This window comes from Lingula anatina, chromosome 10, assembly GCF_051362555.1.
Source record: "Lingula anatina isolate TDL-2025a chromosome 10, LinAna3.0, whole genome shotgun sequence".
Lineage (NCBI taxonomy): Eukaryota > Metazoa > Brachiopoda > Lingulata > Lingulida > Lingulidae > Lingula > Lingula anatina.
In genome coordinates, this window is record NC_141776.1 from 16,051,204 (window position 1) to 16,069,754 (window position 18,551).

General features: G+C 38.5%; 3 protein-coding genes across 4 annotated transcripts; 2 read left to right on the top strand and 1 right to left on the bottom strand.

The window, feature by feature from the left end:
- The first annotated feature begins 360 nt into the window (after window positions 1-360).
- On the top strand, window positions 361-6,778 carry LOC106172257 (mammalian ependymin-related protein 1-like). The gene is made up of 6 exons (XM_013552890.2): window positions 361-634; window positions 1,155-1,268; window positions 1,668-1,746; window positions 2,229-2,390; window positions 5,438-5,538; window positions 6,042-6,778. The coding sequence occupies exons 1-6, from the start codon at window positions 467-469 to the stop codon at window positions 6,099-6,101; spliced, it is 684 nt and encodes a 227-aa protein (XP_013408344.2). The 5' UTR covers window positions 361-466; the 3' UTR covers window positions 6,102-6,778.
- A 1,034-nt stretch (window positions 6,779-7,812) lies between these two features.
- LOC106174446 (mammalian ependymin-related protein 1-like) lies at window positions 7,813-13,807 on the bottom strand. The gene is made up of 6 exons (XM_086997401.1): window positions 13,553-13,807; window positions 11,521-11,634; window positions 10,908-10,992; window positions 10,087-10,248; window positions 9,314-9,414; window positions 7,813-8,576 (listed from the first exon to the last, which is right to left on the bottom strand). The coding sequence occupies exons 1-6, from the start codon at window positions 13,718-13,720 to the stop codon at window positions 8,517-8,519; spliced, it is 690 nt and encodes a 229-aa protein (XP_086853527.1). The 5' UTR covers window positions 13,721-13,807; the 3' UTR covers window positions 7,813-8,516.
- A 175-nt stretch (window positions 13,808-13,982) lies between these two features.
- LOC147759683 (ependymin-1-like) lies at window positions 13,983-18,538 on the top strand. Of its 2 annotated transcripts, XM_086997402.1 has the most exons (6): window positions 14,408-14,780; window positions 15,351-15,464; window positions 16,137-16,215; window positions 16,582-16,743; window positions 17,630-17,730; window positions 18,096-18,538. In XM_086997402.1, the coding sequence occupies exons 1-6, from the start codon at window positions 14,616-14,618 to the stop codon at window positions 18,153-18,155; spliced, it is 681 nt and encodes a 226-aa protein (XP_086853528.1). In that variant the 5' UTR covers window positions 14,408-14,615; the 3' UTR covers window positions 18,156-18,538. The 2 variants fall into 2 exon arrangements, with proteins under 2 accessions (XP_086853529.1, XP_086853528.1); XM_086997403.1 differs by lacking the exon at window positions 16,582-16,743 and having other exon boundaries at window positions 13,983-14,780.
- Window positions 18,539-18,551: the final 13 nt, after the last annotated feature.

The window sequence follows — 18,551 nt, forward strand, 5'->3', positions numbered from 1 at the left end:
TGTAATACTGCTACAGAGATTCCCAGGTTCCATGCTTTAAACTCTGCATATGGAAAAGAATGAAACGACTCCAGGTTGTAACTTCAACAGAATACATTTTAGTACACTAAAAGTTACATACGGACCTACATGTACAAGTATCTCTCCACTTCTCGCTCCATCTCCTCCTCTAGATTTAAGTTCCCATGCGGACAAAAAGCGTCCTGTCTCATTCTCTCCCCTAAAAATACATCCAAGTATTTGGTTATTCTGCCCTTGACGTATTAGTAAACAACCCGTGTTGTAGTGTGTAATATCTTATCTTAGCCGACCTCAGCGACTTGAACTTTAGTCGGCGACTCGAACAAACAAACAACACTCATTTATACACATACTGACACATATCTGAAGTCACACAAGTATACAGATCAACTGCCAGAGATAGGCACACACCCATATTCCCTGTATATCTCAATATTCCTGCACTATGACCAAGCTGGTACTACTTCTGTGTGTAGCGGTCAGCTGTGTGTTAGGGACTTCAAACCACCCCACAGCCACGCCTCCCACATCGTGCTGTATGCCAGAGCAATGGGAGGGGCAGATGGTGGAAATAGGGGCGTACGTCTCCGATGGGCACGCTGGGACCTTTCAGGTAACGCTGGCACCTCTTAGGTAACGATGGGAGCTTTCAGGTAACGCTGGGACCTTCAGGTAACGCTGGGGCCTTTCAGGTAACGCTGGGACCTTCAGGTAACGCTGGGGCCTTTCAGGTAACGCTGGGATCTCGCAGGTAATGCTAGGGCCTTTCAGGTAACGCTGGGTCCTTTAAGAGTAATGTCCCAATGTTCTGGTACTGTGAATCGGATCCCTAGAACTTAACGCATTTGGACATTCACCCTGTCGAATTTTGATATGGTTCATACATGTTATGAAGTGATCATAATATTAATAATTGTAGTAGTTTTGGTACAGGGAAGCTTTCCGTTTGGCCCAATTACATTTCAAATGTAAAATCTTGTAACTGAGTAGTTTATGGTCAAAGCATGAACTAACTTCCATTTCTCATTTGGAAAATCAGTGTTCAGTTTTTCCTTCCGATTGTCTCGAGTGTTAAAGTTATTGCACCCACAAACTTGGTTATTTTTTTACTTCGACAACAACCGTATTTTCAGGGACCAATTACCATTTCCTACGACAAAAACGGTATGAGACAAGTAACTGTCTCGAAGCTCAGCTACTCCGCCGGCCTACAGGCCGATATGAAGATTATCCAGGATTTCAAAGGAGTACGTATAACGGTCACCAGGGGGCTCTCAAATCTCACACAGCATTGTCAAGACAAAAAAGGCCAAGGGCTCATTCCCAATAAAATTTTTGATATACGTGGATCGATCATCGTACTCGTATAATCACCAGAATTTCTACTCAATTCTACTCATCGCCAGGGGGAGCTCGGTGTGTTAATATTAGAATCTGACTTCCTTCAGCGAGAGCCCCTTAGGGGTTGCATCGAACAGAATCTCGTCTTTTTACTCTGTTATTTTGTAATAAAATTAAATTAAAATTTGTCTTTGAACAGATTAATGTTTTTGTGTGCATGTGGCTATGCAATTCCAGGCCCATACATCCAATTTATATCATGTTTCATATTAATACCTATATCTCTATGTACATTCATATTCCAGCACATGCAATATGTGATCAACGGCAACACGTGCACCAAGTCCCCTCTGACGGACGCCATGACACCAAATTGCATCCCGGGTAACTACGTGCATATTTTGTGGTTCTTTGTGTCACTTTTTAACAGTTCAACACGCCCCTCCTTGTTTCCAATGTATTCTACTCGACATCAGGAGGAGGCGTGTTAATCTCTAAAACCAAGCTGTGCATTTTTCCACCAGTAGTCTAACACCCCATTTCCATAGATTAGATCGACCTACTTTAGATCGACCTAACTCCCTGGGGGTTCACGCTAAATAGCTGTCAGCCGGGCGGACACGAAAATTAATTACACCCTTACAGCTTGTAGTAGGCGGGACGGACATTTAAGTAGGATTATCTGAAAGTAATCTAGTGAGACTCCCCGCGGGGATAGATCGATCTAAAATCTATGGGAATAGAGCCTTAAACAAAAACAAACGTTTAAGTTGAAAAGCCTCTGAAGACTAAAGACGTCTTGGTTGTATTCGGATTTGTAATCATATAGGTCTTACTGAATCCAGTGAACCGCATTTTCTTTTCAGATGGCGCTAAGTATTGGGGCGGTTTCTACATCGGCGGTCCAGACACCCAGTTGCCGTGCAACAGGTGGCTGTACACGTCCAAAGGGACAAATGTTTCCCTTACAGTTACACAGCAAGACTGCTACCCTGTGTTGGAGACGGAGTACGGGAACACACCCAGAGGTAAGAACCATTAATTTCATTGTTATATGTTTACAAAATGTATGTTAAGTGATGGCCGTGGTAGCCCTCGTGTATACGTATGTGGCAATGGGACAGGTTAGAAAATGAACGTAAAAGCAAATTAAAATCGTAACATTTTAACTCTTTTTGTATTAGTGAAGGGTATATTTCTCTTGTGTTGAAATACTTGTAATGACTGTGTATGCAGTCTTTATATATGTACTGTACGTAGATCCCATGATCCCTGGTCGCTTTTCGCTGGCGCCACTGGCGGTAGGCGTGTTATGTTGTCTACACGTCGGCTAATATCGCTAAACTTTGACTGTATATTAGTGCACGGACATTTTTAGTGCGGCCTATGACATGACCGTGAAGAGAACGGTACAAACATTAGCCTGTATTGTTGGAATATGGGGACTCGCCACACTTTGGATCCTGAGATCTAGACTTCCAAATCAAAGTGCTAGAACAAGCAGTTATCGGGATGGGAATACCATCTCGGACACCCGTTGTAAAATCCCACTTGATGTGTGCTCGGCGGAAATGGCACCAAAATACTGGTACCACTTAAAGAAATACAGATACGTATTAAATCAACAGTGTACTGCGGCCGACGAGCCATATTTGCTGGTTTTGGTAATCTCGGACCCGCGAGATGTGAAAACTAGTGCTTTTTTTCGCAAAACATGCGGTAGTTGGAAGCAACATCTGGGCAGACGAATCAAAACCGTCTTTTTTCTTGGGACAACAAACAAGACAGTGGACGGGAATGCAATAGCTGAAGGATTAAAATATAAAGACATCGTTAGAATAGAGTTCACTGATACTTATAAAAACTACACGCTTAAGACTCTACTTGCTTTCCGCTGGGCCGTTGATTTCTGCGGGAACGCAAAGTTCGTTCTTAGAAGCGGTCATGATGTAACGCTCAACATCCGTGAAATAATGGATTATCTCACGAGTCTTCCCCAAGATTCCCAGTTAAAACTTTTTGAGGGTAACGTTCGCTCCGACAAAAAAGCCCCACAAAGAAAGCCAAACGGCAAGCATTACCAGTCATTCGAACAATACCCTTGGAGCAATTTCCCTGATTTTGTTTCAGGATTTGCGTCGCTTTTTTCTTTTGATGTGATACGTGTCATTAACTCTGCGTCTCTCACTCAACACCTGTTCATAGAAGGGACACATAGCGCACGCAAATGACATCAAACTTAAACACAATGTTAACTTTTGGTTACGCCGCTCGGCAAATTATAACACTATTTTCAGCAATAAGTGTAAGTTCGTGAAGTCGTTCGCTGTCCACCGAGCGTCCACCCCTCAGATGTGGTCGCTTCTGAACGGCACTTTGACTAAAGACGAGGCATGTCACATAAAATCAAACAGTACAACCATTCAAGTTCAATAAATAGTTTTTAGAAACGGATAAGCATGCAATAAGTGACTTTCACGTGTAGCATTGTGAATTCTCTATTTTGATTTATTGTAGAGATAAACATCTAAGAAAAATGTGATTTGCATCTGTCGTGTTGGTAGTATTTCACCTTGATTTATTATATGATTAAACGTCTTGAAATTTATAAACGTGCAAAAACGTTGGCTCAGTGTTTTTACACGGTCTGAAAATAAAATTATATGCCAATATCTTAGTGAAGGTATCGAAGATCTATTTCGACTAGTGTTTTCCGCCAATAAATTATATAAATTTACAATACATCGAAGATTTGTGATAAATACAAATAATTTTCGCCGTCCTACTTGTATCTAGAACCCTATGTATCGTAACGGCGATGACTTCCACATTTCGCACAAGTAACGTTCGTAATTTAAAAAAAAAATTATTTCAAGCTCAAAACATTTTTATATAAATTAGCAATTCAGGACTTTGAAATAACTTTCTTCTTATTATGTAACAAAGAATCGTCTCGGGGGGGGGGGGGGGGGGGGAGGTTTATAGCATTGTCTGATTAGTAAACCCATGCATAATCATATACAGACTTTACAATCATTATGGAATATTTTTTCCAAATAATTTTTCTTCGATTCTTTTCTATTTTTACGACTTATAAATGAGAACAAGGATTTAAATCATGTTTTGATAGCTTTTGATATCCTCTTTGCTGTCATTGAGACAGAAACCGAAATATTGAGACTTTTTGACAAAACCCTGCTCTGTCATTGCCTCACTTAAACAAGCTCAAAAAGCTAGCTACCCCATGAAATCACCGCATATTCCGTGATACAGCAGTGCTATAGTCAAGCCAGTCGGTCTGTTGGTTCTGACATACCATTACATGTACCTGACCACACATTTCTCTATTCATATACTTCATGCGAGATGCACATTTTAAACAATCAATGCCTTCTTTACCTAAACGTGCGATATGAATCCAAATACTCCACATGAAGTGTGACACTGCGTGTATTTGATGCTGTAGTTTCCGCAATCACTGTGGCCGATTTCCCGTACGGTATATGCACATATAGCTTCGGAATTATTATATAATATTCTGGCATTGGGTCGGCCAATGCCTCCCAGAGTGACGGACGGAGAGGTTAATAAAAATATATTCTCAGTCATTGCACATTTGTGACCTGTGCCAGAGGGGATGTGGTACACAAGACAAATGGACTGGAGTCATAAGATATAGTCGACACAGCACGACGTCATCCAGATACATAAAAGGAGAGGATCCGCCCCAGGTGGCTGTACCAGTGCCACAGATTAATTTTTCTCGAGCTATTCATATGATTTTATTCAAATGTCCTTTTTTTCTAATTTCTGTTTGAAGTCATATTTTATAACATTTCAACTATTTCGTTGCAGTGGTTTTAACATTAACTTATATCATGATGAAATTGTTTCTTTTTTGCGATATGTTTTCTATACTGTATATGTTAAATATATTTATTTTTGTTCTCAAGTCTTTGCTCTATGCAGCAATTTTATTGAATTATCTATTTATTTATTTATTTATTTATTTATCTATATCTCACTTATTTATTTATTTATTTATTTATTTATTTATTTATTTATTTATTTTAAGGTGGCCAGATGGCGTCAATTGCCTTCACGTCTGTCCGCCCCGGCATTCAGGACCCTACAGTTTTCAACCCTCCGTCCATTTGTAACAAGGTCTCCAAAGAGGTAAAACTTAGCCTTTGCTCGAGGCTTAAATGAACAATTAATCTTTCATTCTCAATATATTCTAATGACAGAGTCGTAGGCTGCGGGGGAAGGGGGCGGGTGAGCGCTGGGGATTACCGCTAAATAGTCAAACGTTGATTTTATAAATTGGTATATTTCTATCAATTTTATCTAAATCTTTTGATAAATTTATGGCGTACAGTCTACGGAACATTTTATGAATTTAAGACTCAAAACGAATATAGTATTATTTATTTATTAATTATTTTTATCATAGATTAATAAGCAATTGTAGATCCCTTCCCCCCTCCCCTCGCCAAGAATTTATCTCAGTCGTCGACCCCGAGCGACTCGACGTGAAATGTATACTGCTGCAATAAACATGTTAGATGCAGTTTCTCTGTTACCCGTTATTGTACTTTTTAGTAACTCATACGCACATTATGAAAACGATAAAAAAGCGGTAGTTCCCCCTTTTTTAATGTGTTTTCTCTTCATTGCAGCACCCTCACCACCAGTTACAAGGACTCCATCGACGGGCTATGAACATACTGAGGAGATGAAATGACAAATGCGACGCACATGTATGGACATGAAGATGCCGAGTTTTAACCAGGGACTGCATTATATTGAAAATAATCCTACTGATATATACTTCAGTGTAAAACAAATTAGTAAAAAATATGACTAGTTTAATCATGTTTAAACCGAAAGAACTTTATTTCAGTTATGTACATGACATTGTGTGGTAAAATATTGGCCTTTGTGAAAAAAAAAACAAACTATCAAATACAATGTAGGGTTTTCTGTATGTGATTCTACAAATAACACTCTGTATAATCATATTGAATGTATTGGAATGTCTGTCATAACTCTTGCAAGAGTTGCTCTTTTTTTAAATTATTGTACTGTTTTTAACGTAAACGAGAAATGCAATTTCAATAAAATAAAATAAATGAAATAAAATGAAAGATAGATAAATAAACATTTGGCTTTACAATATATATGAATTTTAGTTCAACTTTGAATGATTTTATTTCTCCTTAAATATTGATTTTTTATGATAAATGTATTTGTTGATCTAGATCTTTTGACCCATAACTGAAATAATCCCCTTTTACGAGAGAAAAATATACAGATATAGCTTTAGTATCAAAGCATTAACAGAGAAGCCACCTGAAAAAGTGTAATGTTTGTGACCGCGTGCGCACGTGAATGTAGCATTAAAGTGTAATTATCACCTTGTTTGTTTTCAAAATCTAATTAATAAAAATTAAAAGGTGTTAATATCATGTGATTAAGCTTTCATATCGCTAGTAATTATTACCAAACTGGGGCAGCTCTGTAGCAAGTGTAAACTGTTGGAGATCATGATTAAAAACACAGACAGAAGAGATGTACACAAGGCTCGGAATTAGAAGCAATAGCAGCGGTCTGAACACACTATGAGCATAGTGTATGTGTGCATGTGGTATGATTATAACCCGTTTTAATGCACGAATATAAGCCCGATTGGGAGCCTTGCTGTCATGCTTTTTTCTTAATTACTTCTACCGTCTCTGTTGAACGGATGTACTATCAGAAAGTTGCGTACACATGAAACAAATTGCCTTGGTGACTTATACAAATTTAAAGAACAAGGCTTACATGTAACTGACAAAACCCAGGATAAAGGTTTCAAGCATTTTGTAAGCATTCTACAGGCAACTGTGTATTCCTGTGCAGATTGACAACACGTTAGAAAGTTTACCAATGTCCTTTTTAAAAGCTTTTATCCATGTTGTTCTCTTTCTTTCAATCTTGTATTTATAACTTGTTGAAAATGTGTCCCGTCGGAAAGATTTTGAAATAGTCTGGATTTTTATCACGGTTGCGTTTCGTTAAAAACAAGCAATCCATAGGTATTCATCTTGATATTTTCATCTTGATTTAGGCTTAATAAACACAATTATTACAGCACAAATTCTACGAGAAACCACGCATGGGAGACTTAAGTCTAGATTATTTTTCTATTTATGTATTTATGATAATTTTACGAAAATTTCACTAAATTGAATAGATATCTTACGCCTTTGTGTTCATTTTCAAGCATATTGAAAGAATAAAACAAGAGAAGGACTACATACACGTACAAAATGTTTGTCAATAGCCTTTATTTGCCATTTGTTTATGTGAAATTTTGCATTGACAAACTGGCCAACCCAGCACTATTTTCATCCACACTCACAGCATATTCCGGTGTGTAGTTAAAATTGGGGACGTCATTTATGCTTAAAGGGATAATAACTCTTCGTTTTGGCCAAAAAATGAATTTTCCTGGAGTAAACAACAATTTTCCCATACTAACCAATGGTTATTGAATCCATTTTTACATTAAAAGTTAGTCCCTGTTTTTTTTCTAAAAAGTTTGGTTATTTGTTAAAATCTCTTAAGAGATTATAACAGAGTATAGCCATCAATGGAGGTCATGTGGTCTGAAGACAAGCTCAGATATCAGAATAATAGCTATAACTGCCGTTTTTGTGATAAAACAGAATATATTATATTTCTATGAGTTGTTCACATTGTTTTTATTGTGAAATATAGATATCATACGAAGAGTTATTATCCCTTTAATCTTGAAACTATTTTCCGCATATAATCTAGAAATCGTTTGAGCAGTGAAATATTTGTCTATCTTTTATTTTATTTAAGTCTCACCTCTCGTTAACGTTCAAATAGACAGTAAAACATTAAAAGAGAACAACTCTTACAAGAGTTATGAGGGACATTCTCATACATTCAGTATAATTTACCTTGTGTTATTTTTAGAATCATAATTACAGAAAACCATACAATGTACTTAGTCAATTTTTTACAAGATTAAGCTTGTAACATTAACAAATATGCTTTATACTGAATTTTAAAGCAATAAGATTATAATAATTATAACCCATTCCCTGGTTAGAATTGATCATATAAACGTCCGGCAAAGTTGTCTATCTCCTCAGTCTGTTCAAAGCGTGAAGATGGGGTCCCTGTAACTGGTGGTGAGGGTGCTGGAATAAAGGGATTATAATTAAAAAGCAGGAACTAAATTTAGATCCGGTACAGTTATTAAAATAAGCACTTATGTGTTACAAATGGTCTAAAAATACGTGCACAGTGACGATTTGACAATACAGGGCAATGGAGAGACTGTATAGTTTAGTTGCTGAAGAAAGCGGCAAAATGCATTTCACGTCGTCAGGGTCGTTTGCGGGGCCAAAATATTTGACCTTGAGTTAAGGGGGCGGTGGGGTGGGGGATGGGGGAAGCTGTGGAGCCTACAATACGTATGCATACAAAGGCTGTTAGTTCCGTATCTGGTACTCATAGACGCTGATTGAAGGGCAATTAAGATGGAGTAGGGAAAGACTAAGACTGGGTTCTCATAACCAGATCGATCTTACCGGAATAAGATCGATCTTACAGGATCGATCTATCTCCGAGGGGTTTCTCTCTAAATTGCTTTCAGCTCACGCGGCTTAGATGTCGGGCACGCCTACTGAAGGTGCTAAACGATAATTATTACCCCCTTGCAGCTGTAAATTCAGCGAGAATCCTCTCTTAGATAGATCGATCCACAGTTAGTACGATAGGGTCTGGGAATAGTCCCTAACACTTAATAAAACAATTTCTAATCCCCAGCGCACACCTACCCTCTTCCCCCGCAGCCTACGACTCTGTCATTAGAATATATTGAGAATGGAGGATTTATTCTTCATTTAAGCCTCGACCAAAGGATAAGTTTTACCTCTTTGGAGACCTTGTTACAAAAGGACGGGATGTTGAATACTGTCGGGTCGTGGATGCCGGAGTGAACATAGGCGAAGGCACTTGATGCCATCTGGCCACCTAAAAATAAATAAATAAATAAATAAATAAATAACTGCAAATATAAGAGATAAATACTAGGAGCCATTCAGAATGAGTATAGTTGACCTGTTTACCCCCTAGCTGATTCGGTAGGCGTGACAGACATTTAGGCCAGTTAGTTGACAGCAATTTAGTGAGACTCCCCAGGGAGTTAGATCGATCCAGTTAGATCGATCCAAGTGGGACCAGTGGAGCTTTACAACGGGTTTCAAAGAAGGTGTGATTTGGTGTAGGGCTAGTCGTTATATAGGGGAGACCGGGGCTAGTTGGACCCCCATAAAGTCTTTTTAATAAAGTTACTTTAAGATGCTAAATTATTTCATTTGGACTCACTGCCGACGCTTTCTTACCACTATGAACTGTGATCAATTCTTTCACCCCATAGTTACTTTGTCATAAATTGATGGGGGGGGGGGGGGGGGGGGGGGGGGGGGGGGGGGGGGGGGAACTTACCCCGGAGTCCAACTAGCCACGGTCTCCCCTATCTCACTGTATTCTTAATCAGATAACTGCTCGTTTTAACAAGCCTCCTCTGAAATGATCCAAGGATAGCAATTCCCCAGATTACAGCATACTGTCCGTACTGTTCTCCTCACGGGCCATCACAGCCATCATTTATCATTAAGTAACGAATAAAGTAATGCTCCTTACCTTTGGGCATGACACTATATTCTGTCTCTAATACAGGATAACAGTCTTGCTGTGTGACGGTCAGGGAAACGTTCCTACCATTGGACGTGTACAGCCACCTGTGGCACGGTAAACGATAGTCTGGACCGCCCATGTAGAAAGCTCCACCAAACTTTGCGTCATCTGAATAGTAAATGCTGTTCACAGGATCAGTAACACCTATATGACTAACACACCCTACATGGGTCAGGGTCTCTTTACTTGATGGGTTAGTTTTTGTTTAATACCACTAGTGGAAAATTAAATATCTCCGTTTACAAAAAGGTACCATGTACATGTACAATGGACGTACTCAGTAGATTATGTGCATTTTTCTACGGCTAGCAGAGATTTGTGTCATGACTTAGCCAGAGAAATATTTGTGATTTTAATCACAATATTAAAATATCTAGTGAGGAATCTATATCTGTGATCCTGGTAGAGGATACAAAAAAGGAGGGTTTACAACTTAAAATCCTAGATGTGCCCTGCATGTTTTGTACTGTATATGCTATATGCATAATGAAGGCGATGCAAATGCTTTGAAAAAAGGCACCTTAGTGAATGGGAATGACCAAAATATTCCCTTTTTCCAACATCAATATAAAATGCTTATTATTTAGACTAAAGCTAAACTGAAATTAATAACAACCACCCATTCCCTTACATGGTGCACCAGCATCTGTTCCAGATATTGTTCAGCTGCATTAAACATATTTTAAATAGAAACTATTACATATGAAATTCCCCTAGCTATTCCAGACATTGATTGAAAATGTGCCACAAAATATACTTGTAGTTACCCGGGATGCAATTTGGTGGCATGGTGCCTGTCAGAGGAGATTTGGTGCATGTGTTACCTTCAGTGAAGATCACATACTGGAAGCCCTGGAATATGGATATAACCACAGGTATAAATACAAAATACTGCAAAAGAGATCTGGACCTGGTAGCTCATATTCGCATACACAAAAACACCAATGTGTTCGATGACAAATTTTAATTTCATTTTATAAGTAAAAATTTTAATTTCATTTTATAAGTAAAAAGTAAAAAGACAGTAGGGTTTACTATGGAGATTCAGTTTGATGCAAGCAGAGAGAAAATAAAAATAAATAAAAGCTAAATAAATGCCACAACCTCGGATATGTTTTGCAAGGCATCCTAAATATCTTAGCAGGTATTTCAAAACAAAGATACGTGAACTGACTTTTATCTTTTTTTTTTTTTTCTTGCTTTCAAGTTGCATCTCCGGTTCTGTTAGGAAGAACAAAAAATCTGCTGACGCTTTTCTAGGTCTATGTGTCTTTAAGGCCTCATACTTCAAAGACAAATGGCTTTAGCATGTGTTGATACTGTCGTGTGTGCTTTGATGGCCCTTGATGGTATTCTGACATATTGTGGCACAATACTTACTGCTTTGAAATCTTGAATAACCCTTATATAAGCCCATACGCCGGGAGAATAGATGAGACGCGAATCGATCGCTTGTCTCATACCTATTTTGTCGTAGTAAAAGGAAATTAGTCCCTGAAAATACAGTTGTTGTCGAAATTTAAAAAACAATTGTGTTTGCGGGTGTGTGCCAGTACGTTTATACCAGTATTTTCGCTATGTATGTTTTATTCGAAGCTGTATTCAGTTTTATAGTCAATTAAACATAATAAATAAAGTAAAATGTTATAAATAAATAACAGTGTTTAAACCGGCTGTTTAAACACTGTTTTTGAAACACGAATTTAACCATCGTTTACTTAACGGGTGTTAGGAGGATTTATCAACTGGTTAGTGCTAAACGTCCTTTATGAAACTGGACCCAGTTCGTTTTTCTTATGTTCACGTTATGTAATTGCTGTATTATATACACACACTGGCCAATAGAAGTGTCACCCCTACTGAACATATACTATGGGGGAGATAAATGACTGTGGAATGATATGCTCCTGGTATCATTTTATTAACATCAAATTTCAGAAAAAATCACAAAATGAGAACAAAATATACATTCTACCAAAATATGCAGTTTTAAGTCCAAAATTAATACTTAGTGGCATAGCCACGTGACCTAATAATAGGTGCCAGTCTACGAGGCAAGGATTAATATAATTACCTGATGCGTTCAGGGCTTCTGCTGGCCCAAGCATGAAACACTGAATATAACAGTTTCTCTGCTGGTTAGACAGGCATTTGTCAAAAGTTTTGACATATCATTCCACACAATTTCTATTATGTTTGCATCCGGACTCTGGGCAGGCCACATCACCCTGCGAATGTCCTGTTGGTCAAACCAATCATCAACTGCTCTGGGCCTGTGACAAGGAGCATTGTCATCCTGATGAACAAATGGATAATTCCTGTCACCAAACATGTTAGTAATAGATGGTAGCAAGCCTGACTCCAAAAGATCGATATATTTCTAGTGATTCATGTTTCCATCAACCACTATCAATTCGCACACGCCATGGATGCTGATGCAGCCCCACACCATGATGAATATGCTGCTCCGGGTTCGTAAATTCGGTGCATGCGGTTCAAATGCTTTACCAGCAGTTCGCCAGCATCGTACCCGTCTGTCATCAGAGGTCGTACCAAAGCGACACTCATCAGAAAAAATAGGACCAATTGTCATGGACTGTCCAGTTCCAGATCCTGTTGACCCTACTTCACTCTACGTTGCCTGTTTTGTAACGATATAAGAGGTGTCAGTCTTGCTACCCTGCTGTACACTCTATGAGCATGTAACCGACGCCTAGCAATTTTCACAGACACATTCTTATGTGTGAAATTGTTCCACTGTGTTGTCAACTGACAAGCAGTGTCGAACTTTGACAACCTGGACATCAAAACCATTCGTCGGTCTTCACGGCCAGTAGTTTTCCTTGGACGACCCATCAGAGGCAATCTGTCTCTTGATCGAGTGTTTCTATACCGAGACCAGACCCTCTGCACGGTTCTGACTGAACCATTCAATTGTATCGATATTCTTCAGGTTAATAACTTGCACCTATAACCGTTAGATAATTGCCTGTATCTTGCCATATTGGAGGAAGACAGGAATAACATTTGCTGTACATGTACAAGACCAACAATACAATTCCATGGTATAGCGGTTTTATACTCATTAGTCACATTATAAGTAGACCAGGCATTATAAACAACCAAGATCTGCCTACTTTTTTACTCTGAGTTAGGGGGTGACACTTCTATTGTCCAGTGTGTGTACATGTATGTCAATCCTGATCCAGTATATCAGAGGCACTGACATGAATGAAAATAAAATTTTGTTTTCTACATGTACCTACTTGACTGTACATTGAGCGTATTCTACAATTTTAGATTTTGTACTCTCCTCACGTTGAGATAATTATCTATCTATCTATCTTTGAATTTTATCAATTTTTTACTAGGTGGGGTACGACTCACAGAAAGACTATGGACAGTACATTACCCTATAGGTCCCAGCGTGCGTATCGTAGACATACGTCCCTACTTCTGCCATCATCCCATCCCACTGGTCCAGCATACAGCATGGCTTGGGGGGCGTGGCTGAGGGGTGGTTCGGAGTCCCTAACACACAGCTGACCGCTACACACAGGAGTAGAACCAGCTTGGTCATATTGCCGGAATATTGAGATACAAGGAATACGGGTGTACACGTCTATCTCTGGCAGTTGATCTGTATACTTGTGTGTACTTGTATAAATGTGTGTTGTGTGTTTGTTTAAGATGCTGACTAAAGTTCATGTCACTTCTAAGGTGATCTAAGATAAGATGTTTTTATTTAAAAAAAAGAGAAGATACTATGCACAACAACATGGATTGTTGTTTACTAATACATCGGGAAATAAGAAAATACTTTGTGTATTTTTCCTGTAACTTCACCACCTTTTTTAAAACAGAGTCGACATATCTACATACCCAAATAGAAAAAGGTCAATCCAAGAGTAAAATGGCTCTCTTCACTATGTGTGAAAGGTAGAACATATATTATTACAATCACAAATTATGAAATTTATCAGCCCTTGCTAAACAAAGTGATCATAAACTCCATATCGAAATAGCACAGTTTGTGAAGATGAGTTTTGAAGCAAGAAAATAATGATGTACTGAGTGACACGGATTCGCTTGCTCACGCAAATTAACATTGGAGCATGAACAAAAAAATTACCATTTTTTTTATTGAAATTCCAAATGTGTTATATGTGTATTACATTTGTTATTGTTTCATTTTTATTCGTGAATGTCAATTACCCCATAGACTGTATTTATACTGCGCTTGAATCAATAAAAATTGATTCAAAAAATAATTATTATTATAATGTGGGGCAGTGTTTGATAACTTATCTTAAAAGTCTGAGTGTTTGCACACACAACCAACGTGAACTTCAGACAGCATTCTCCTATCTACCCACGTACACATACACTGTATATAGGATAGCACAGGCGGAGTTCTCATCAGTTAAGATATATAATTGAGGCTCGAATCAGTCCCTCTTTTCCAAGACTCCCACATGATGAACAAGATGACTCTATTCCTATGCATTGCAATCTGTCTTGTGTTAGGAACACCAGGACTGTCCGAGGCCCAAAAGCCATGCTGCACGGCTGACCAGTGGGAGGGGGTGATGGTGGAAGTCGGCGGGAACGCGGCCCAGACACACGCAGGGTTCTTCGAGGTAACGGCGGGCTGGGTTGTATTTCAAGAGCTCTGTTCAGTTATTTATCGCTTGAATAAGATTCGATTTTAAGTAGTGGTCTGGGCATTTTGTTATTTCACCTATTACACCGCCTTGTCGATATCCATGTTACACGGTCGATTGGATTTGCAAAGTACTCAAGGAAACAACCATCTTCATTTGGACAAATCGCACCTACTGCATTTAGATACGAATGTTTTTCACAGAGCTTTCATTGCACAGTTTTAATTGTCACCTTGGACCTACCCGTAACTCAGGCGAGATTATCTTGAATACATTCTTCCAAGATGCATTCTGCAACAGGTCTACGGAATCTAATATGCTCATTCATGGGGTACAAAAATTTATTCGTCATCAAAAACGACTTGATTCCAGGGAAGATTGAGAGTCGCGGTGTCTCTGGAGTCACGGAGTATGGCTTTTTCATGACATACTTAAAGTGGTTAACAGATGTGAGGTGATCATTTGTAAACAAAAACATATGGGTTTAGGGAAGATCAGCGTTTTGACCAAGTCTGTATTTCACTGGATTTGGTTGTTTATTTCCAGGGATCTATAGCTGTCTCTTACGACATGCCAGGTAAGAGGGTGGCCAGTGTCTCCGACCTCAACTACTCTGCAGGTGCTCAATCCAACATGAAGGTTATACAGGATTTCAAAGGTGTAAGTATTCCGATAGAAACAAATGCAACCCAGTGATTGGTGCATGGTATTCGAAGCCCATGTCTGTTGCAATACAATAGATGGTCAGAAATTCTTATGATAACAAAATATCAACTAATTCTATCGGGTTATCTGTGTTATTCAGAATGTTTTCAAATTGAATCTGTTTTCACGTTGGCTGATCAATTTTAATTTAGGTAAAGGCATGTGATTTTCGTTTAGTGTAAAACAGTTTCATTGACTATGTTATTGTAAAAGACTTGTGAAGATTCTTTTGTCTATAGCTACTTATATTTGTCTGGTCTTACCAGCTAATATTTCGGCTACTTCATCAGAGAATGAGGTTGTGGTAGATGTGACAACCTATCACCCCCTCTGGTGTGCTATTTGGTCAGATCCCCTATTTTATTTATTTATTTATTTATTTATTTATTTTTGGGGGGGGGGGGGGTCTGACGGTTTAGTTTATTTGTCACTTTATTATGTCAGTTATTCCTATTTTGCCCCTGTTACATGTAACGATCAGAGGAGGATACAAAATGTAGATATTTGTAAAAATATGTCCCTTCTGCAAACAGACAACGGGTAATTACACTCCTTGAATACTTGATGTTATTTTAAGCTGTTGTTACAGTATTTTCAACAATTTCAACTGTTTGTCACATTCTTCAGGGCATGCAGTATGTCATTGTGAACACCACGTGCACCAAATCTGCTCTAAATGGAACCATGCCATCGAACTGCATACCAGGTATTTTACATTTGCTTATACTTCTAACAAGTTGTTCCTTTACGTTTTTATAACAGGCGCTCTTCAGTAAAATGTCGTGGCGATATTACAGAGTGGTTTTAGATTGGTGACTCGAGTAAGTTGAACTATGATGCAATACGTTATATGTATTGAAGATTAAGGTAACTGTGTCGTTGCTGGGTTCAGACCAACGCGATATAATATAATATAGTTGGTGCCTGTTGCGTTGCTGGTTATTTGGTTGTGCTCCTGGCAAAATAGGATGCATTGGCAAGAGATTTCCTCAAAGACCTCCATATCTTAGTAATACAACCAAACTTGAGAATAAAATAGAACTGTCAAGTTATTCTCATCTTTTTTGTGCAGATGACGCAAAAAATGCATGGGAAATGTACGTGGGCAATTCCATGTCAGACCTGTTTTGTGATCTATGGCTATACACGTACAATGGTTCGAGCGTGGAACTCGTAGTCACACGAGACACGTGTACTCCCGTCACAGAAACCGTATACAGTAGCACTGACACAGGTAATATAATGCACTGTAGACTATTTGTTATGTTAAATAGTCTAACGCGCAGTTCTGAGGAAAAACGATATTGTGCCATTGTTGTGGCCACTAGTATGGTAAAATATATGGCGGCGAGGTAACCACCTGGCGCGTAATGGCAATCACACAGTTGGACAGCATTTCTGACACAGAGAAAATATGCAGTGACAAGACACACTGTAGTCAGGTTGCTAAGAGGTATAATAAAAATCCCAGAAATAATTTCTTCTCAGCGGTTTCCGCATCCTTATATCCCAATAATATATATCTGGCGAGTAACAAGCGCGTATCCTTTAGCAATTTTAAAAACACAAGACGGCCGCCAATGGTTTAGAAATACATGTACAATGTATCAACTACTAACAGTAAGACAAAATTAGTGCTTATTATCAAATTATGTTTTCCATATCTTGAATACCCCTTTAATATACATCTGCTGGGTAAAAGTGCGTTCCCTTCTGCATTTTGATAAAATCTAAGATGGCCGCCAATTTCCATGAAAATTTATAGGTTTCGACCACATAAATATCAGGTAGAATTAAAAGTTTTTTTATCAAAATAGATATACAACTGCTGCCAGGGAGATACGATGTCCATTATGAAATTAGGTAAAAGTTAGTTTCCTTCGCAATGTTTTTCACATCATTGGAGTTGGCGGCCTTCCTACACTGAAGATTTTCTCAGAACGCTCAAGGATGCACGCTTGTTACCTACCAGATATGTATTATACGGGGGTTATAAGAATGCAGAAACCACACGAAAACTTTTTCCAAGACTGTCCACTATACCCCCTAACTCAAGGTCAACGCCAAGCAGTGTTAAATCGTCCACTTCCTTTACTACAATGTACTATTTCAAATTTTAGAGGTCAAAATGACTTCCATAGCCTACACCTCCATGACCACCGGAATCAAGGACACCACTGTGTTTATTCCTCCACCATCCTGTGACAATGTGACCTACAAGGTAATACACTAACGCCATCTACAGTAACGATATCATTCGACGTGCCGTACGCGCATTGTACGTTACGAGAAAGTTGAAATTATTTGCGGGCGGTGGTGGGTCAGTAGGGGTGGACGGGACGAGAGCTGTGGGAGGGCGACAGGGGTGGGTTGGGGGATGGAGGTCGGCTCAGGAGGTCAAATCAGAATTCAATATTCAGTAGTCCATAATTCTAATAACAAAATAACTTAACATTTCTGAAGACATCTTTCTTTAGCCTGAAGTATTGTTTATTTTAAAATGCACAGACACTTTATAACTTTTATTATTATTATTATTATTATTATTATTATTATTATTGGCTTACTTTTTTATATTATTTCCAGCACCCTCACCACCAGCTGCAGGGTCTTCATCAACATGCTATGAACATACTGAGGAGATAGACTGACAATCAAATGCGTACCAGGAACAACGGACAATCAAATATAATCCTACATAATTAGAATTCAAATAATATGGGCTACTTTTTTTATATGACACTGACAAAATACATGTTAAATCAACCCCACCTGAACGATTGGTGTTATTGAAATTTGAAATTAGTATCTTTTTTTATTAAGCCGCCCCATATATATTGATCGACCCACCTGTATGTGAAATAAAATCAGATGATATTTGTATCTTATCCTCGTGACAAGATAGAGTTCTATGAATGCTGGTGAGTGTTTTTGAATTGTTTGTTTACTGCATACTCTAATCACATGATTTTTTGTATCTTTTTCTCGTGACAAAACACACGCATGACGTCAGCTTTACGTGCTGCGTATGTGACTGATGAT

Excerpts from the sequence above, each read along its gene's own strand:
- LOC106172257 (XM_013552890.2), top strand. The coding sequence starts at position 467 with ATGACCAAGCTGGTACTACTTCTGTGTGTAGCGGTCAGCTGTGTGTTA. Across the intron at positions 635-1,154 it reads GGCACGCTGGGACCTTTCAG|GGACCAATTACCATTTCCTA; the intron begins GTAACGCTGGCA and ends CCGTATTTTCAG. Across the intron at positions 5,539-6,041 it reads GTAACAAGGTCTCCAAAGAG|CACCCTCACCACCAGTTACA; the intron begins GTAAAACTTAGC and ends TCTTCATTGCAG.
- LOC106174446 (XM_086997401.1), bottom strand. The coding sequence starts at position 13,720 with ATGACCAAGCTGGTTCTACTCCTGTGTGTAGCGGTCAGCTGTGTGTTA. Across the intron at positions 10,993-11,520 it reads TTATTCAAGATTTCAAAGCA|GGCTTCCAGTATGTGATCTT; the intron begins GTAAGTATTGTG and ends TCCATATTCCAG. Across the intron at positions 10,249-10,907 it reads GCCACCAAATTGCATCCCGG|ATGACGCAAAGTTTGGTGGA; the intron begins GTAACTACAAGT and ends TTTACTATTCAG.
- LOC147759683 (XM_086997402.1), top strand. The coding sequence starts at position 14,616 with ATGATGAACAAGATGACTCTATTCCTATGCATTGCAATCTGTCTTGTG. Across the intron at positions 14,781-15,350 it reads CACACGCAGGGTTCTTCGAG|GGATCTATAGCTGTCTCTTA; the intron begins GTAACGGCGGGC and ends GTTTATTTCCAG. Across the intron at positions 16,216-16,581 it reads GCCATCGAACTGCATACCAG|ATGACGCAAAAAATGCATGG; the intron begins GTATTTTACATT and ends TTTTTTGTGCAG.